We start from the raw sequence: 22,165 nt of genomic DNA, 5'->3' as shown, positions 1-22,165 counted from the left end.
AGGCGATAAGTGGAGAAAGCATAGATTTCCCAGTACTGATCAATTCTCCAGCCCCTTTTCAGTGGCCATAAAGAATATCCTCTTGCAGAAACACCAGCTGGCTTCTACACTGCAGTAGGAGGAAAGTCAATGTATATGGGCATCTGATGAGACACTGGAGCTGATGAATCCAGGGTGAAATTTAGAGGAAATCCAGGCAACACCTAAAGCTAATCTAGCAGAAGAGAATGTAAAGTGCCCAGCAGAAAAAGGGCAAGAAGATGATCAGGCATGGTTTACTCCATGCCAGAGCATAACCTGATTGGATTGTGTGCTAAGAGCACAATTTGGGCACTTGGAAGTTCAAAATCTTGTGTCAAACTGGATGTCAACTTAATACACATATATTCATTCCAGGCAAACAGATATTCTGGAGATTTCCTTTCAAACCAAAAGATTAAAGAATATACATACTACCTAATACAAAATATACCTGCACATATGGAAGTTTGCATTCTGCAGAGCCTGACATACTACTCTCACAGCCTCACTAGAGGAAATTTAACTATAAAGAGTAGGATACTGTTTTGTCACATTCTGCAGTCTCATAAAAGACGCATCGCCTCTAAAATTCATCTCCAGAACTAGTGGTTCTGAATCCTAACTGTGGGGAGTTTCTCTTTATCTTGTGCATCTAAAAAGAAATCTCTGTAGCAATCTTTCATTCAACGTTTAAATGAACTTTGCATTTATTGCTTTATCACCAAAACCTATTCATATTAGACTGGATTTAGCATATTCAAAGCAGACCTGTCTTCCATCATGATGTTTTGTACTTTCCATTGCTTTGCAATTAAACAAGTACCTTACACAAATAAATGACCACCAATATTAATAATGGTGATTTATTTAAACTTCATAGTCTGCTGAAACTGTCTTTTCAGTAACAACGATTTCACATCAATCAAAGAGAAAATAACTAGGTAATTATATGTAAAGGTGCTTTTAGCCATGGTTTGGTGATGTCTCAGAAACATGGCCATGTTAATTGAGTGTAAGTAATGCGGTTCCTTTTATGCACACATTGCAGCTTTTATCCTGTCACAGTCATGCCTCCACACCTATCACACTGCCAGTGTTTGCACCGGAGCACTGAGGGACGATCCGGGCGGATTACACACAGCTGAGGAGTTAAGAGCGCTGGTGGAACATGAACACAGAAAGGAAATAAGGGATGTGAATCGGGAACATCCAAGTGAACTAATCCACACAAAAAGACTTAGGTGTTTTATACCGTGGCAATCGAGCAATCAAATGACTTGCTTCTACCTGATGCCTCAGAATACGAAGTAGCTACTATTCCTGGGTTTCAGCAATACTGAGCAGAGCTGCAACCATACTCAAACTGAACCATACTAGCAAACTGGAAACCAACATAGCTGAAAGATTTAATGTGGCCTGAGAAAGCCTTAAAGAAAGTACAAATGTATCTGCAACCTATCAATTAAGTGACTAAGAATTTAAATTTGTTACAAAAAGATCAGACTTTTCCTATAAGCTATTTACTTTTGTACTTTAAAAAAATAGCCCAACACATGCCAAATCATAAAGAGGTTTAGGAAATTGTTTGAAAAGAAAAGAAAAAAGAACAAAGAAAGGCAAGTTATGTATCACATAACATTCAGAAGTGGTCATTTACAATCACTGATTGTGTTGCTTCTGCACCAATAAGATTTCTTATTTGTACTTCTGACTCTACTGCCTACATCTGCTGCGATTTTAGAGATAAGAGTCTTAGCTGTGCTTCAGTGAACCAGTCTATAAAATCCTGCAAAAATGTACTTTCTTAACAATGGCTTCACAAGGCTTAACAACAGCAAAAGTCCTGTGCTGTACTTTAGTCCTTGGTAATACAGAAATACATATTATTAATGGAAATATTCAGCTCAGGCTTATGAATCTCCAAACTTCTAGCATATGTTAGGGAAAAAAGGAATCTTTGACAACTTCTTTTCACTTACTTTTAGCTTTTTATTCCTTCTGTATATATGTTCCTTTTTAATTTCCAATTTATTTTGAAGATATTCCATTACACATTTGTTAATTTACAGCTACCTGGCTGCAAGAAGATCAACTGCGTCACTATTTCTAGAGGCAATAACAAAACCGGTGGAAAACATCAGTCGCAGAATGCTAACCATCCTGGGCCTTGAGAGCTTCCAACTTGCACGAGGCTGATAACTTACCAGGCCCATGGTTAGTTATCAGCTTCCACACATCTCAACAAGCTGACAATAAGCAAAGAGAATGTAAAACAACCTGACATTGTGGGGGGGGGGGGGGGGGAGAGGACTATTTCCTTTTCTTTCTCTCTCTGCCACTCCTTTGCATACTCTGCTCACTTCCCCATGCACTCACAAAGCCCTTTCCCTCGTTCAGCTGGTAAAGCTTCTGCAATAAGTCCTCTTTTTCTTAGTTGGTGAAGTGTTCTTTTTTTTTTAAATGCTGTCATTTCAATCAGATGTCTAAAAAGTATCTTTTTCATAAACTTTATTACATCAAATAGGATTAAGCTGCCCGGTCCAAGAGAACAGGTAACAAGGCCATTGGGCTTAACACCTCACTTTTCACAGAGCAGAGGCACCAGAGCATCTCTTGGCTTTCCTGTCTCACTCTCCCTTGTTTGCTTTGTTCTGCTTTTTTATTGGTACTATTTTTTTTTAATTCTGCTTCCTCACTAGGAATTCTGCACTTAAAACATGACAAGACAAACTGGTGTTTCTAAACATGTCTTTGTTCACCTATAATTCCTCTACTGCACTTTCCTCTATGCACAGAAAATGGAGCAAAAGAGCACAACTGGGATGGTGTAGACAGCAATCTAGTGCAGTAACTCATGCAGCAAATAAAGGCAAGGTATAAGCGATCGGATTTGTTCTTCTTTAGCATTCACTGGCAAACTAGACAATGTCTTGACAAAATGATCTCAATGGTTTTGTTTAAGTAACTTTCAGAACTGCCTGTCTCAAAGCCTACATGTTATTATAACACCCACTCTCTTTCTCTCCCTTCTAATGTGCTTATACTAAAAAAAAAAAAAGGAAAAGAAAAGAATAACAGGGAACTGAAGCAAAGCACTAAGCTCCCTTCCTGCTCAGTACTATCCTGGGAAACATTTAGTAAGCAGCACCACTGTCTGCCTACAATTCAAAGAACGGCAGAGTTTTCATTATCTTGCATGCTCATTTTACACTACACAATAAGTTTTAAAACCATGGTAGGCATACATACAAGGACCAGATTTTCAAATCAAAGCTTATGTTCCTAAATCTGTACTTTGGCTCGAGAGAACTGCTGTTGAGATCAAGCCTCTTCTGAAAGTGCCTAAATATTGATAAGTTAAGCCTTAAACATATAGCTAAAAGGTTACTCTAACAATTCACAACAGTAGTAGTTTAAAGATGCGAGGTTTTTCAAAAGTGAGAGAGACCATAGCTAAAGATCTTCTGAATAAAGCTAAACTTCCTGGTGTCTTTAAATAGTCAAAATATTCTTATACTTGACATCTGATGCTGATTTAATTTTGATTTCACTGGAACTATTGTAAAGCAGTCATCAAGAAGGAATCACTCCACTGAGTGTTTCCATGAGTAAGTAAGGAACAGAATTCTGGGATAAAGAAATAAGTCTAACCTGCAATGTAAGGCACCAGGACTGACATCAATCATACTACACTTTTATTTTTTATTAAATTACCTCTTTAAACTTCATGCTGCCTCCTGGATGTTAAGTACTGCCAATGGTATTTTTCCTAAAACTTTGCAAAGTGTAAAAAAAATCACAATTACATAAACCACACATATAACTGTAAAATGTTCTCAATCAATAGTCAGCTTTGAACAAGATTAACTCAAGTGCCATGCTTAATTTTAAGCACAAACAGACACGATTTCAAAGTCAATGACCAGCAATTTTAAGAGTCTTACTTTGGGTTCTTACTTCAGACTTCTTGAGAGGGTCTTAAGGTGGTCACTCAGCATTTTAGAGACCAGGATGCAAGCCAAAGAATTTGGGGCACTCCAAATCAGCAGTGACATCTGGAAATCTCTGTTAGTAGGCTTAATCTATGCTTAAATGTTTTTACTGTTGAGGGCACCAGTTCAAACATTCACAGAGTGGACCCTTAAAAACCATTTGATCTGTGTGTAGATCATAATTAATTAATTAAAAAATGGAAAATTTTGACACTGAGAGGCTAAAGTAGTCTGATAAGTATTCAGTGGAGTGCCTGTCTATGCCAACAACAGTCCTTTTGCTTATATCAGCAAATACTGGGCCATTCCATAAGGTATGGATGAGGAAAGTATGGGCTCATGATTTATTTCATATTGCCTGCAAATTCATGATTATTTTTCTTGGTGTTTTTAACAGACAACACTAAGCTCTGTGTTGATATGTGACCCATCAAAGGTACTGCACTGGCTCACAGAAAGGAACAGGTTCCCTAGTCCTGTTTCAAGGGTTGCATCACAGCAAGGTTGCATACTGGAATGACTATTTTGTTAGCATATTTCTTCTTTTTAACCAAAACAGTGGAAGTCCTACTAACACAATTGCCAAGGAAGGTGCAGCTATGCCAGTATATGGTACCAGTACTCATGCTAGTAGTTCCACTAACCTCAAAACCGCAAAGTCATTAGCAATATTAATTGCCTCTACCATCACAGTATGATAAGCCTGCAAAATCATTGTATCTCAACTTCATGTATTAAATGTAAATGTACAGAAAATGTATGGTGGTATATACATCAAGAAATCATAACCAGTACCTCTACTAGTAAATGAGTTTCCCCATATTTAAAAAGTACTATTTCACAGGATCATAAGATTACACAGGTTGGAGGGGACTTCAGAAGGTCGCCTTGTCCATCCTCCACTGCTCTTCCCTTGTTCACAAATCCAGTCACTTTATCATCATCATTTTATCATATTTTATCGCAACAATTTCCATTGTTATGAGACTGAGTAACATACATAAACCTGAAGACCTGCCAAATACTTTTGTTCAAGTGTACACCAAATACACTGTTTGCATGTTGCTATAGGTCTTCATCTTATTCAGTCTTCTGGATCAATCTATGTACCAATGATACACTCTGTGGCTACATGGAGAATGGCATGTCCCAGGAATCCTGCTTTTCTATTTTTCTTGTTACTAAATTCCTTTTTCTGTTCCCAATGTCCACCATCAGACAAGTAATGTCAGTAAACTCTGTGCATATTTCATCTTGTTTGTAGCAAAAGTAACAGGCATCTCAACAAAAACAACGCAATCTAAAAATGTTCAGTTTGTTCCACATGATGCTTTAGCATCCCTACATATATAGCTGGTATTGCTTTATATTTAAGTCTATTCCCATGCAATTTATAGGCTTTTAAATAAAAACACTCTAAGAAATACCCATATTGTTGGCTACCAAAAGTAAGCAATAGTTAAGAACAGACAAACATTGTTTAATAATGTTTAGTACAAACTGTAATGTTTAAAGCATACAATCTACTATTTCTACTAATTCTAGATTAACACCTGTCGGTTGTCATTTTGAAGATAACACTGGGGAAAGGGAGAAATATTTCTCGCCTTTGAATAAAATTTTTCCTGAAATAACAGGCCTGGAATGTGAATGATTTTCACTTCACGTTTTTCAAACTAGCATGGGGGGACAAAGGAGCTGCTGTGGGAGTGAAGAGGCTACTTAGACTCTACCTCTCAGCACCTCCATCACTAGTGTGTAAGCTGCAAAGATATACTGAAACTGAAAGGAAAAATAACTTTCTGGACTCACCAAAGCTGGGCTAAACAGATATATAAATGTTCCACTCACATTAAATCAAAACATAAATGTTTCTTTCCCAAGAATCAAGAATATATACAACCTAACACAAAAAGTAAAACAGAGGATAGCTGAAATGTGTAGCCACAGAGAGAAGTGTACACCGGGCTACAACTCAAATATTAAATGAGATACCTTGGAATCATCAGTGAGAGCAGGCTGGATTAGCTTTATAAATTGAGCAATAACATTTTAGCATAGCGTAAGCGAGACACCTTCCCCGCAAGGCACACAGCTTGCGCTTATCAGGAAGTTCTTTTGTGATACAGTTTCGTCCCAGACATAAGAGCCTGCCAGCTCTTTTTTGCCTTGGGATAGGTAAAGAGTAAACAACAAGTTAGTCTGTGGCTGTCTTTATGACTAAATCTTTTAACGTCACGACTACTCACATCAAGATAACTTTGACAGACAGAAAGAACTCTGAGGGGGTGTAAGGATATAATTACCCTACACTGACAAGACCAAGAAGGATCTTCTTTATAACGATATGATCTCATTTTGTGCATTTAGCTCCTTGGCTTGGGTGAAGAAAGTAACAACCAGCAGAGCTTCAGCCATAAATATAGCTTGCTTAATGAGGAAGACCATCAGAAGCAAACAGCAATAAACATTTGACCTCTGAGGTAACGCCAGAGCCTCAGCTGAGAAATGCAAATATCCATATGTGAACGGGAACAGAATATAACATTTCAGCACATCTGCAAATAAATCCCTGACCAAAATCCAAAGTGAAATGGATGATTTTTTTCCTAAATAGAGTTAATTTCCTGCCCAGCATGGCAGGAAACAAAACATGACATTTGATACTGATTGCGAATTCCCAGCATTATGTGCATAAAAAGCAGCAGAGACAGAATCACTGTAAAGCTGCACAGGGCTCAAGCACTTCACTGAAAGACAGAGGAAGAGTAACACAAGAACAGCAAAAACCTTCCACAGGACCTATGGTTAATGCGTAACTACTTGCACAATGTGTAATATATGAACATTCAGGAACGGCATGCGTTACAGCTTTCATTTAAATGTTGAAAAAATTTAAAAACATTTAATATATTATGTAGCCCTATGAAATTTATGTACTGCTCTGCATTATAGCCATATGACAATAATCAATTTCTTGATCTACACAGAAGCCTTTACACTAAACATGGAGAACTAATCACTGCCTAAGTGCTCTTAAGGTAAAACACATCAACTGTTAGCAGGTGGAGAGATAATGTTTTGATAGCTAATGTCACAAGCAATCTAAGCCTGAGAAGATCTCCTTTGCTGGGCATGCCATAGACATGAAAATGATATGATTAAAAAAAAAAAAAAGGAAAACTAATAAGCTCCCAGTCAAAGCTTAATTGAAAACCAGTACTACCCAGTTATCCAAGGAAGAATAAAGACATTTAAATATAACCATTTAGAGAAAATAATGTTGCCAGAAATTAAATACCTGAGGAACACCTGGAAATCCTCCTAGAATGTCAGGCAATGCCATGAACAGTTTCACAATTAAATTATTTGTTTGCAATTTAAGGATGATCAATTGTTACTGATAAGTTAGGATTTGGCTAACAAATCATACATAATAACAATTAAAGCAACTTCTGCTCCTAACACACAGAGGAAGAAAGGCCATTAAAATAAGATTACAAAACAGCAATGAAATAGCAAGCAATTTAAAGGGTTATCAGCAAACAGCAACTGCTATCTGTTCAGATGATATACTGAATATAAACTCCCCAAGAATTTCCCTCATGAGTCTCAGGGGAAAAAATAGAAAATGAAAATAACAAGATATTAACTAAATTCTCTTTGCACATAATGATGTTCAGACAGAACAAGCTCCTTAGTCATATTCTCTGCACTTCCTTAATACAATCTTCCATTTGAAAAGCAGGGATCCACTGGAATGATTTCCATACTGCTTCTAGCAATTACAGAGAGATAAAGAGTACCAAAGAGCTCAGAGCAAACAACCACACTATTTAAAAAACAGAAGAGGGGCTCTGGCTAAGAGAGTAGGAAAAGTCTTATGCACTGGGTCTTTCTTTTAAGACTAAATGGCATTGTGAATGTGACAGAAGCAGAAGTTGATTTGATGGATATCTAGAAAGCAGGAATGTCCTAACCACAGAAGCTCCATCTGGTGCTCTGAACGTGGGAAGGATGATCCTCCTCCAAGGTAGGTTTGTTTCTATATCAGTGGAAGGTCCTTGAAGCCAAGACCATTGAGCTACTCAAAGATCTTCACTTTCCCCATCCTTGCCTCTCCTTTTCCACATATGCACATACAGGCATACCTTGGAGATATTGCGGGTTCGGTTCCAGACCACCGCAATAAAGCGAATATTGCAATAAAGTGAGTCACATGAATTTTTTGGTTTCCCAGTGCATATAAAAGTTATGTTTACACTATACTGTAGTCTATTAAGTGTGCAAGAGCATTATGTCTAAAAAAACCAATGTACATACCTTAATTAAAAATTATTGCTAAAATTAATAAATTAATAAATTAAAAATTTATTGCTAAAAAATGCTAACCATCATCTGAGCCTTCAGCGAGTCATAATCTTTTTGCTGATGGAGGGTCTTGCCTTGATGTTGATGGCTGCTGACTGATCAGGGTGGTGGCTGCTGAAGGTTGGGGTGGCTGTGGCAATTTCTTAAAATAAGACAGCAATGAAGTTTGCCGCATCGATTGATTCTTCCTTTCATGAAGGATTTCTCTGTAGCATGCAATGCTGTTTGACAGCATTTTGCCCACAATAGAACTTCTTTCAAAATTGGAGTCAATTCTCTCAAACCCTGCCGCTGCTTTATCAACTAAGTTTATGTAATATTCTAAATCCTTTGTTGTCATTTCAACAGTGGTCACAAGCATCTTCACCAGGAGTAGATTCTATCTCAAGAAACCACTTTCTTTGCTCATCCTTAAGAAGTTTTCGGCCCATCTCGACTTTCGACATGCCTTCCTCACTAAGCTTAATCATTTCTAGCTTTTGATTTAAAGTGAGAGACGTGCGACTCTTCCTTTCACTTGAACACTTAGAGGTCACTGTAGGGTTAATAATTGCCCTAATTTCAATATTGTTGCATCTCAGGGAACAGGGAAGCCCAAAGAGAGGGAGAGAGATGGGGGAACGGCCTGTCAGTGGAACAGTCAGAAAACACATAACATTTATCAGTTAAGTTTGACGTTTTATATGGGTATGGTTCGTGGCACCCCAAAATAATTACAACAGTAACATCAAAGATCACTGATCACAGATCACCATAACAGATATAATAATAATGAGAAAGTTTGAAATATTGCGAGAATTACCAAAATGTGATACAGAGACACAAAGTGAGCACATGCTGTTGGAAAAATGGTGCTGATAGACTTGCTTGACACAGGGTTGCCACAAACCTTCAATTTGTAAAAAACACGGTATCTGCGAAGCGCAACAAGGTATGCCTGTATTCCCTCTTTTCTCACTCTCAAACACATACACAAATGCACCTTTTAGCGGTTTCTTATGAGAGACTCTTCCCAGGTCAGCCTGTCGCATCCAGCTTCCAGATAGTGGTACTCTGCATCTATTTCAGCATCCATTTATAAAATATACTTTCCCTTTAGAAGGAGGCCAGAGGAAATAGACAACTCCCTGAGCTAAAGGAGTATCTGGAAAGTATGAAAAACACACCCATTACTCATGTGCAAGGCAGACTACAAGGAAGCTAGTAAGTCAAAAATTCTGCTTTCCACAGCTGGCTTGCTCCCAGTTCACATCTGCTAAAATTAGCAACCTATCAGGTTTACAACAGGTAGGTCCTTTGAACTAGCTAGTTTGTTAGCTCAGCATCCTCTCACCACAGAAATGAGCTTGTTCTGACCTCAGACTTTAGAAACTTTCAAGAAATCCTTCTATTCATTAAATCCATGTCAACCTCAAAATGTTACTTGGTCTGAAAAGAAGCCACTAATTTTATAATACACTGTAGCCACATTTTGGAAAAGCCATTTTTCATTTACTGTTAGGAAGATTCTCTTTCAACAAGTGTTTTAGAATGTTAATTTCTATAATGTCCCTTTGAAAATGACACTTACAGGTTGAAATCTCTCTTTTACTGAACTGTCACTCAAAAAATTTGCTATACTTGTCAAAAAAAGTCAAAATACTTTAACATCACATTGATGTAATAACCAAGTTCTCAGAATAGCTTCAAAGGATGAAATGTTCAATTTAAAATTGTAAATCTGTTTGTCTGACTGTCAAAACAATACCAGTTCTCGCTGTGTCTAGCACCAGCAGTGGATTTATTGAGCAAATTTCAGCTACCAGAAGTCTAAACTAGATGTACTAACCAAATAAAACCAAAATAGAAATAGCAGATACAGACATGGATTCTCAATCCCGGAGGAATACAGGAGCCACAAAACACCTTGGGTTAAGCCCACACTCTAATACTGTTTCTCAGAGCATTAAAGGACATGTAAAGATCTCCATTTTTATCAGTTTCCCTCCAATGGTAAAATGGGGATGTTAAAATTTATTTAACTGTTGAAGACAAAAGCAATGAAAAAGGATGATTAATGATATCAGAGACTATTCCTGCTCCCATTGAAATCAGTGGAATTTTCTCACTGGCCTTCATGGGCACAAAACCATGCATCGAATGTGCTTGAACACAGAAAGAAAGAACTTTTCAAGTCATAATTGTTATTATTAGCAGCATGCAGCATTCCTTTAGTTTGAAGACACCAGAAACCTTAAGAACAGAAGGAACCTCATGAAAATCTGAGATCTTGTATCACATGAGCTACAGATACTTATAGTTTTCAAGAGTTCGTGCATTAAGCCAATAACTGCTGTCTGAGCTGCAGTAAATATTTTAGAAAGATAATTCAATCTTGATTTAAAGTCTTACAGTTTGATGTACAGAGAACTGTTTAAATAAATCACCTCTTGCACACATGTATTGACATATTTTAATGTAGATACAAACACTTTATGAAATCAGACATCAAGAAAATGCACAACTGAATCGCATGACATATTATTGCTAGCTTGTAGTTTCAAACATTTGGAAAGTAAAAGGTAGGTAGCTCTGGTGTACATCAACAGAAAAAGTAAAGAGGCTAGCTAATCCTCTCACCATCATTAAGTAGCAAAAAAGACACTAACGTAGCTTGTGACTTTTGAAGATTATATACTTCCATTTAGAGCAACTATATTTCTAGCCCATATGGTTGTTGAAGATAAGCACAGAAAGATGAAAAAAAATAATATGAAACTTTGGATATTTGTGCTTTTTCTTGTCCAAAAAGTAAGGTACAGTTTCCTACAAATATGAAATGTAAAGAAAGTATTTTGGGCTAATGACAGTACCACAAGCAGCAAAGAATCAAAAAAGATCACATACTTGCAAACCTGCAAGAAAAATTCAAGGAAACATGTGGAGGATGAGATCACCCTAAACGTGTAAATCAAAATGCTTTAATTTTTTTAGTTCCCCATTTCCAGATTTTTGTTTGATCCACCCCCCTTTCATTCAGCTTCCTATTTCCCTTGAACATTGGGATGAAAGAGCACAGCATTGACCACAGCTGATGAAATATGCTGTGGGGTACATCACCAGCATGCAGCGGTCACACCTGCCTTTTGGCAGGGAGAGGTGCAGAGGCAGGAAGGGGGGTCAGGAGTGCCTGCGGGGAGGGGTGGAAAGGGAATGAATCTGCCTGCTCCTTCAGGGCTAGATGGCAGGCAAATCAGAGTCATCTGTAAACTGGGATGTGACAAGATTAAAAGGGCATCAATCTTTAAGGTAATATATAAGTGACATTTTGATTAAGTAGAGAACTGGAACACTGGTATATTAATAATACTGTAGTTGAAACTCCCTCTATAATTTTGTCAGTAACATGTATACATTTAACAAGAGGGTGAAAAGGTAGAGTTTGGAAGGACTCACAAGATACAAAATATGTCTACAATGAATCTGTATCAGAACCTACATTTCTGAGTTGAAGTCCCATGCTTCCATTTAAAATGCCAAAATTCTTCATCTAAACTCCAGTGCAGTTCAATTTTCTGGAGAAATAATATTCCAATTAAAGAAAATAGCAGATGGGCAAACAAAGTGAAGTGCAATTGATGCCATTTCAGTTACCTCTCCTCCATGCCAATACATTACCTTGGAGGCCTGTAAGTGTAAGGGGAACATACGTGCTTGTGGATTCTGCATCTCAGAGAATTTTCATTGCTGATAAGTAATCTTTCCTTTCTTTATTCTTTCTGTACATGATAGTTCAAATGTACATTCACACAGTAGGTGGTTCCACATAGTTATCATCATGTGACATGTATCAGTGGATGGAGAGTCTCATAGTCCTGCGCGCAAAAAGTGACTACAGAACCACTCCACCAAATATTGCAAGAACCCTGAAGATTTCAGAAACAGATTAACACCTACTGAAAGTGTGGACAGGGGCTGTGGACAGTCCCCTGACTTATGTTGGAAATAAAAGTATTTTTCAACAATGCTACTGAAGTTGCTTGGACTCTTCTGGAGTCCAAACCAGGCCTTTAAATGGTTCTGTCTTGGTGGTTTCTCAGCAAATAATGACATTCACTGAAGAATGAGATCTTGGAAATAGAATTATTTAGGTGAAATTTGGATACTGTCTTAGGGTGAAACTTGTGGTACATCTGGAAAGGAACTCTATCATCAAGACAGATCTGTCATATGGGCTGAGACTTCTGGAAGAGGTGATAGCAACTTAGAAATCCCCCTTCACAGACCAAGAAGTGAACAGCTAAGCTAAGGATCTGAAAGGGAGGATCAGGAGAATACACATCATGTTCAAATCCCACTGTGCAGTATCTTCAGCACCAGATAAAAAACTGAAAGAGCTCCTTCAGCTCTAAGGAACCTGAAAATTACGGGGTGAAAAAAGTATAGGAACTTGGCTGATAAGCAAATGATACACAAACAGGTGCTGAATAGACCTTAAAACAGCTTAAGGAGACATCTGATGCCTTCAGCTCGAAGTACTCCACTCTACCAGAACTGGTAAACTGGAGAGGACCAACGCACACACTGATCTGAAACTTAACTGCTAGTTTATTCCTTTCTGCTATTTATGAGAACATCTTTTCTGGAGGTGAGACCAGGAGTGCTCTAACCACCAGAACATGCATCCTGGTCCAGGCTATGGGGTGCAGCAGCTGTAGAACAGGTTGTATTCACTAGGTAAATCTGATATTTTGGCTGATTAAAGTTGGCTGTGACTGCCGAGGCAGCAGGATAATACAAAGTGTGACCCCTAATAAAACACATTGAAAACAGGCAGCCAGAGGGACACCTGCCAGTCCTGCAAAGAGGTCAGGACTTCATCAGTCTGGAAGGGGAAAGGAGAGGAGTCTGGCAGACAGCTGTGTGCCATTAGAGGGACTGGAAGTCCGAGTTCAGAACGGATTTGTCATATTGCCTGCAGCTTGCAATGATAGTCAGTAAACTGTTCAAAACTTTACCTATTGAAGAAGTAGGTACAGAAAGTCTGTCCATCTCCACATCTCCTAGAGAAAGTCAAAAACATGAGTAGAAATTCAAACAAGAACAATAGCTTATACAGGGGGATAAATTCATACCGGACAAACAACCATGACAGTTTGCAAGTCTAAACTGCAACGAGGCTGAGGAACATAAATGCATTCCCCAACCATCCCAGACCACCTTTGTCCTTAAACTCAGAAGACATAGTGATCACTATCACAGAGAAGCAGAGTAAGGAAATCCGTGTTCCCTGTCCTCTAGCTGTTTATCACTGATCCTTTTGGCTGGAATAAAAAGCAGTTTTCCAAAATGAAGTTACTGAGTCCAGAATAGCACTCCCAATGGAGAGAGAGACACCAGGATCTGTGGGTAACGCAGAATATCCATTATATCATGTGAAAGTTCCACATCCATACTGAGAAGACTGTAGGGAACTCGCCACCCACTCTATACAGTCTTTGATGGCACACTGACAGTCATCATGCACAGGCCGTCTCAGTGTGGGCCTCAGGATAGCGAGACATCACCTCACATTCGGCTTCCAAGATGAAAGGGATTTCTCAGTCAGGGCTGTGCTGGTCTTGTAGAACAAGAGATGCTTGCTGTGCTTCTCTGAAGGATAACCAGAGTAACACAATAACAACCATCTGAGCTACTGCCCCTGACAACTCTGTTGTCTGTGCAGGGGAACACAGCTGCCAAAATGGAGAACCACACTGGCAGAGACACAGTCAGATAGCAAATCTTGGTGTCGCTGGAGTTTGTTACCAACTTTAATTCCCTCAACAGTTTCAGAAGAAGAGATGGAGATTGAGGCAACAGTCTAAGCATTGCTGGTGCCAAGTATGGAGATATCCAAGTTAGTACCACCGGTCCTAAAGAATGCACTGACAGTTGGTGGAGCTTATGTAGCCTGGACCCAAGTTGTTGTGATGGATAAAGAAGAACTGGTGCGACACATAAAAAAGAAAACATATGCTTACAGCGCTTCATATTGGCCTTCAGTGGCTGAACTGGTTCTGGGGATGACCAAATCAGAAGCCTCTGTGGTAACCACAAGGATCTGAGAGGACTTGACTTTACCAGTCTGGAAGGGAGAAGACAGAGAGACTTTCTTGGGAGGGATTTCTTAGGAGGATGGACGTTGGTAGGTGAAAGACAAAGCAGTCAAATTTGGCTGACTACTTTCTAGCCCATGATACCCACTGGGTCCCACATCAGAGCTTTCACTGTTTTCTCAAGGAGCAATTCCCTGTAGTTAAGCTCACCATCCCTTCCAGCTTTAAAGAACACACGGAGCACTCGCTGGGAACACGACCTGCACTATGGCACTAAGGATACCTTGCATGTGTGTCAGAAGATGAAATTCAACCCCCACAGCAGGGTATAAAACAGCCTTTGGAGATGTCGTCCAAGCAAAAGAGAAGCAGAGCTGCTCGTACTGAAAATTCATAGCAGCAGCTGGGTGGTTGAGAGAAAATGAAATGATGCCAAGAATTCTCCACCTCACATACTCACTGAGCAGGAAGGAGGGCAGAAGTGACCATGGCCCCTGGGAAAAATGTTTCCAGTCTCATGTGACAGGGCATTTGTATGTCCACACTCTGAATGTATTTGTGGACTATCACTCCCCTCTCTCAAAAAAAATTTGTCTTCCAGTTGCAACTTTATACTAAATAACTGAATTCACCAAATTTGAAAACTATGTCTGCTCATGTACTGTCTCCTCTGTGTTTAACAGGGACCTATTTCAATTTGCACTTAATTGGAATACTACTACTCACAGCAAAAATAAGGTATGTTAAATACATCTTTTTGCAGTCAACTAAGGTTACTCACAATTCCACACATGTATAAAGTTGTCACTGATGAGTGCACACTAGTCAGAAGAAAACCCACTGTGAGTAAACTTCTGAAAAATTCCTCCCGACAAGTATGCTATACCACTGACAGTTCCAGTACTGACGGAATAGTGGTTAACTTGTAATAAATTCCACGGAATTACATTCCCTATTCATTTCAGATGGAAAATAAATCTGAAGTGATCTATATGAACTGAGAGACAAAAGAAATGAATAAAGAGGTAAAGTGTATAACCATACTTCAGGTGAATCTTTATACATTGGATTTGCTTTAAAATAATTTATGTGAATATGTCCACAATTTTATTTACTTGTTTAGCTGAATACATATATTTTCCATCTTTCAGAGGCCTTTAGACTCTAAAGCTTCAAATAAATCATTTTCTTTACTTCATATTACCAAGAATGCTATCTGTTCAGACATTTAAGAAACAAAACTAAAAAATGGCAAAGGACATTTCTCACTGAAAAAGAAAAGCCTAATTATCTCCATTATTTCTACACCAAATTTATATGTAAACATTTGTTTTTCAACTGCCAGCCATATGAATTTAGATTAGAAGTCAAAAATTAAGCTACGATCTTTTTGACAACAAAAATTTTCAAAGCTGAGTGCTACCATCACTCAAAAATTTGCAATCTCATACTTTTCAGAGTACATCATAAGTTTACACTAGAGTAGTTCTGTTCATTTGTGCAGGATCATGAACATGTTACTGGGGCATAGCTGAGAACAAACTCCTGGAAACAGAGGTTAGTTAACCTTCAGTCTGAGCATGTCCATCACAGAAAAAAATCCAGAGCAATATTACCTCTGCAAGATCAACAACAAGAGCAGTCAGTAATGCTTTACACATCAAGCATTTATGTTTGGATGACAATATCCACTTACCTATGTCCCACTAAACAAAAATGTGTCAAAACTCTATTTAGTAGGAGGTCTGGTTTGTTGAAAAGTCTCTGTAAACGTCTGAAGCACTGCTTCTACCACTTGATCACTTATTTTCTTCTCCTTCACCTTTTACAAATACATATGAAAACATCATAATCCTGGTGCCCATAAGGGGCAGCTTGTATCAAATCTTCTCGTCAAAAACCAAGCATATCATGAGTGGGTTTTTTTTTCACAGCAAAAGCCTACAGCCTACTTGAATAGGGCTATGCACCAGGAACACCTGAGTTCTGCTGTCTCTTCACCTACTGACTGACTGTGCTTGACAAACATTGGTAGCCTGGGCCACTCAGCCTCTTCACAATGTTTGCAAATTTTTTCTTTTCATCAGAGGTGATAAGTAAGTAAGTAAATACCACAATAAAACAGGAAATCTAAGCCACGCTTATATGGTGCTGAACTGGGAACCTGGAACTCAGGAAAGAGACCTCTCAGTCATCAGTGGCAGTTCTCTGAGACCATCAAATCAGTTTGCAGTGGTGGCCAAAATAGCCAAAAAACTCTGAATATCATCAAGCAGAGCAATGAGAACAAGATAGAGTGCATCATCTTGCCACTATAGAAAACCCTGACATGCCTATATCTTGACTATTGTCTGCAATTCTGGTCTCTGCATCTGAAGGAGGACATAAAGGAGTTCAACAAGGCACTGAGAAGGGTAACTGAAATGATTAAGAGGGTGGAGTATCTGCTATATAAAGAGAGACTAAAAGGCTGGGACTCTTCAGTCTGGAGAAAAGAAAGCCAAGGGCAGATCTGGACAAGGTTTATAAAAACATGAAGGTGGTGGACAAGGTGAATATAGAACTGTTATTTAACACATTGCACAGTGTTTGAGCTGGGGGACACCTGTAAACCCTGAAACCTTGAAACTAGTAGGAAATCAGGAAAAAAGATAAATGAATGCACATTTTTATGTGATTGGTAGTGAGCTTCTGCAAGTTGCTGCCACAGAATGATGGAGGCAGGCAGTATTTGCAGGTTAAGAAAAGGATTAGGCAAATTCACAGACACCAAGCCCATAAACATCTAGATACTAAAGGAACTAGGCAGACATCCCTAATCCAATGCCTGTGGAGAGCATAAGGGGAACAGACTGCATAAAGTAGCCAGCCCAATGTGCCGTTCATAAACAGTATGTCCTATTGCCTCCTACTGGTGAGATACAGTAGGTTATTTCTTGGGTTCTATAATTTTCAAAATGTTTTGAAATTCATTATATCAAAAGATAATAAACTCTGGTTCCAGGAGAGAGCATCCACAATTTACAGTGCTGTTCACAGGCCTGTCACAGGTCAGAAGGACAATTTGCTATCCAGAGAGAGGTGAACGTCTGCCCAGAACAAGACAAAGAACTGAAATATGGTACTACAGTGGTCAGCCAGCCTTGAAATACAATGACTTTCCACTAGCTTTCTAAGCTCTAGCACACAGACTTAATCTGGCACAGGTCACCTGTTTCTTAAAATAACCTGAAAGATAAATCTTCTTTCAGCATCTGCTAGAAATCATCACTTATTGCTTGTCATAGACCAAACATGGTTATTAATGATTAGCTAAATCATATTATGAACCAAACTGTTCGTACAGACAATAACTTAGGCACATCTCTAGCGCTACTGCTTCAGCAGTCTCATCAAGGTCAGTGCAGCTACTCAAGTGGTTAAAATAAAGCATTTGTGTCTCAGCAAAACTGGGATGTTACAGATCACAGCACCTGATCTGCAGATATACATTCCCTGGGCCACATCCGATGCCCAGCCCAGTGAAGTCTTTTCACTGTTGAAGGAAGGCTTTGGATCAGCCTGTAGAATCACAGTGTGTTTTCTCTATTTCGTTTTGTTTTTGTTTATTACCTCTCTGTTGGTCTTCTGTTCCATTAAGTTGTTTTTGTGCTTCTTCAATTTTGTCTGCAAGAAAAAGAAGTCATTACTGAAATATATATGAAAAAGCAAGATTTCAGAAAGTCATTTACTGAAATCTGTCTTGAAAAATCTGTTTATATTTAGGAGTAATACCATTCACACATAAATATGCAGTACATTATGAGTAATACTGCCATATAAAATTTTATCGTGTTTTACCAGCAACGCTATTGACATGTTAAATTACACGGAACTGCAGAAAGAAAAGCATCGGCATGGGATCTGCAGTCAACAGCTAATCCCACGGTAGTTTCTTGCCATCTATAATAATTTATGCAGTCAGGGGACTCTTCGGAATAGGTATTATTGTGCATTACTGATGCACAGAGTACTTTAATACGTTTTTGAAAAATGCTGTTAGAACAAGACAATGCAGCATTCAACATGGTAATACAAACAACAAACAGAATTTGATATGAGAAGTGATGGAGCCAGTGCTCCCCCACGGGAGCAGCGGGGGATGAGTAGTAGTCTTGTGCTTATTCCTCTGTGAAACTACCCATAATTCGCACAGATGTAGCTGGACCAAAAAGAGGCCAGAAGTCTTTTTACTAACTCTGCTCTTAGCAAATAGCCTGCTGCCCCCAAACACATCAGCATGGGAAGTGGAATTGTGTTTCTGCTGCTGCTTCACAGAAATCTCACTGGAAGGGTGAACTTCATTCAATAACTGTGTGTGTAAAGAAAGAAGAAAGAAAAAGGGCAATTGGAACTAATAAAACCTTGAGCTCCATTTCTTTCTGGTAGCAAACAGTCCTTTGAGTGGCTTCTGGGAAAAGAGGTGGTGTTGATAAGAAGCAGCAGCCGTAGCATGAGCTGAGCTCCACTTCGAACTATGGCCTGAGAGACCAAGATTTGAGCTTGGAATGTGGCTTTCAGATATTAGTGATCATTTTCCAAAACACCTCTGAAAGTTTCCAGGTGGCAGTTATTTAGAAAACTAAACTGAAAGAATGGAATGTAACAGGATTTATCCTAAAACTCTCTGACTGTACTGGTGCAACTCGGGAAATATCAAGACTTCTTGGCTGCAGCATTTGAAAGCAGGACTATAGCTCTGCAAACTGCTCATCTCTCTCTTTCCCAAGTGTGGAGGCTGCTATTCTGTCAGAGTTTTATCCCCCCTTCCTATACAATGCAAGGCACCTATAAAATGATCCTTTCTTCGACAGACTTTGTCTTAAAGCAGTGGTTTTAGGTGACTTCTCTAATATTTATAAGCTTAATAAAACTAGAGGATGTTGGAACCATTTGTTCACAGTTAAAGCCTGGAATCGTTTTCCAGTAATTCTCTCAGCAGAACTAAAAAAAAACATAACTAAAATAAATCCTTCTCATAGGTTTTAAGATTAAGTTCTGTTCAGCTTGCTCTAGTGTTGTATTTCTGCTTTTCAAACCTAGTACCAGATCCCCTTTCCACATTGAGACTAAATAATTTCTCTCCTGTAAGCAGTCCTGGAGAATGCAACAAAATGGCTCACACGCACGTTTACAGGGCAGACTCAAACGCAGAGTGAATGAAGCAGCTAACGAGACAGGTCACCACCACAATTCTAAAAGCCAAACTTCTTCCTTCCTCCTCTGAGGTTAATGAGATGTACATACATATTTAACATAGTTTTATATACAGCTTCTTTTGCACTGATTTACTCGCTGCTGCACACAAACACAAGCAACTCAAAAACAGAACAACCCTTTGCTAGCTCTTTACCAACCCAGTTAGGCAGACTTACTTTAAACAATGAAGACAAGATATTTAATATCTTTCTGTATTCAGCCGCAGCTCAAATATCGTCTTTATCTATACATCATTTGTTATTATTGAAAAAAGGCTGACAATGACAATTTCTAACAAAAAAAGAGAAAACATTAAAAAGACATCTTATATACATGTGCTACTAACTTCATTGGAAAAAAATGTATCTAACCATCTTTACTATTTTCTCCCAGATTACTTCTTTACAGGAAAGTGATAGAATAAACTACTTATAAAGTTTCATGATAGCTGATAAATTACATGAACACACAGGAAAAAATACACATCAAAGAATTAACCCCGTAAACTAAGCTGTAAGATTTACCAAAAAGCAACAAGCAATCAAAAATGTAGACTGGCTATCAAACTCATTTCCCCTTTGCCTAGAAATACATCTAACACATGAGATACAATGTTTATCTCTTGAGAGGATGTAAAAGATTGATCATCAAAATCTAAGCTTAAGTACACAAACAATTGCCATGTCATCATTAAAAGAATTATCTGCATATTTCACATCACTACTACAAAAAATTCATGTGTTTAAATTCACAATCATCATAGTTTACAGAGAAAAAATTAAATTAATTAGGAAAATCAGAAAAATAATTAAGTATTTTGAAAGCATGCAGCATTAGATAACCAGAAAGATTGTGTGTTTATCTCCTTAACTGAATTCTCTCTCCTATTTCAGAAAAAAAAGAGTTCCTATTAGAAATTCCCAACCACTTGTACGTCAGGCTGCAATCCTAAACAAAGAAATACAGATAAAAGAAATAATAACTAGGCAAACATATGTTGGGTACACAGCCAGAAAATCTCATACACCTCCTGCATCTCCTGATACGTTTCCCCCAATGAAATGTAACTATTCCAGACATGTCTTTATACATATAGATGTATCTCAGTGCAGAACAGTTTCAAGAATCCTGAACACAGAAAAATGTCAAGATTGGTAGCGATAACTGAGAGCACCACTGTGGGTTACTGAACAGAGCGAGCAAACGAGTGGACCAAGGGAATAAGGCATCTTAAAAGGTACTTTGGTCATATGTTTGACAAGCGGTGCATAGTTTTAATTATGAATCATAATGCTTCCCAAGCTCTTGCCGCACTACTGTATTATTAAATCTTTGCTGAGACCTGAGGAGAGATTTCCAACTTTGACTGTAAATGAGGTATGGGTATTAACATGGGCCTACCTACTAAAAACGTCATTGAGAGCTACACCTTTGTAATAACCTTACCAGGCAGCTACCTATTCTAATTATCACGCTAAGTCACATTTAACACCATACTACTGAACCTGTGCCAGTCACTTTCCAAACTAATACATTTTACAACTACAGATACTGTATTGGTGGCTATCTTACAAAACAATACAGTCTGTTTTTTTCAATTAAAGGAATAACTGGGTTATTCTGAAATGCTGCGGAGCACATGTGAATAGTTCACTTTGAATTGCTTATGTAAGTTAAACTGAAACATAGCTTCCCTTTGGTCTTTTGAAATCTCATAGATGCACCAAAAATAACTTGCTAAATAACATAAAATTTATATAATGTTGTCATTTCCCTCTGTCCTTTGTCTCATTAAATTAGCCTTATATGACAGATTTTAAGGCAAATAATTTCAGACTTTATGTACCATACTCTTCATAATTATATTATAGATTCCCTAATAGTACAATCCTCTGAAAACCCAGTACAAGCTGAAAATTACAAATTCCACAATTATTCAAAAATAACTTCAGCAAATAATATTATCTGATCTAATATTCACTTAACTTTGATTTAGTGTTATTTCAGATTTAAAGTCACAATACTGAAGATATTGTCCAATCTGGAATTTTACAAAGGAGACATTTCTTTACCACTGGAATGTTATTAAGTTTCACCAGGATAAGAGAAAGTAATTTAACCAATGGAAACACCTAACGTATTTCTGATATGGCACCCTCTTTATTTCTCATAAAACTATAGAAATGTATAGATTTTGACTACTAGTTCATTGTAAGACCTATTCTAACATTCACAACTTCTGGTAAACAGTTTTCTGAAACAGCACACATCTAGAAGCAGATGATAACAACTCTGTGACAGATACACTCTCATTTAAGACAGGACACGTCTCACTAAGTGCTTACTAGAGGGGAAAAAGTGGAACAAGAATGAAAAAGTAATTTGGTCATAGGCTCCACCGTGTGCAGAGGCGAGATTAAATATGCCAACGATCAACGCAAACCTCTAAGGTAGGGGCCCATCCGG

General features: G+C 38.2%; 1 protein-coding gene across 7 annotated transcripts in view; it reads right to left on the bottom strand.

Annotated features, from left to right (window-relative positions):
- The window catches only part of HIVEP1 (HIVEP zinc finger 1), a 148,183-nt gene that overhangs the window by 54,253 nt on the left and 71,765 nt on the right, over positions 1 to 22,165 (bottom strand). For 6 of the 7 annotated variants that reach the window (XR_010883346.1, XR_010883345.1, XM_067290846.1 and 3 more), the window contains one exon: positions 18,074 to 18,127. The exons of the other annotated variant lie outside the window; for it this stretch is intronic. Coding sequence is in view for 4 of the 6 variants with exons in the window: in XM_067290846.1 (XP_067146947.1) it covers positions 18,074 to 18,127 (54 nt within the window). In the remaining 2 variants the exon portion in view is untranslated. The remainder of the gene's footprint in view (positions 1 to 18,073; positions 18,128 to 22,165) is intronic. 7 annotated transcript variants of the gene reach the window in all.

This window comes from Apteryx mantelli, chromosome 2 (assembly GCF_036417845.1).
Source record: "Apteryx mantelli isolate bAptMan1 chromosome 2, bAptMan1.hap1, whole genome shotgun sequence".
NCBI lineage: Eukaryota > Metazoa > Chordata > Aves > Apterygiformes > Apterygidae > Apteryx > Apteryx mantelli.
This window is presented reverse-complemented; position numbering and strand designations above follow the sequence as displayed.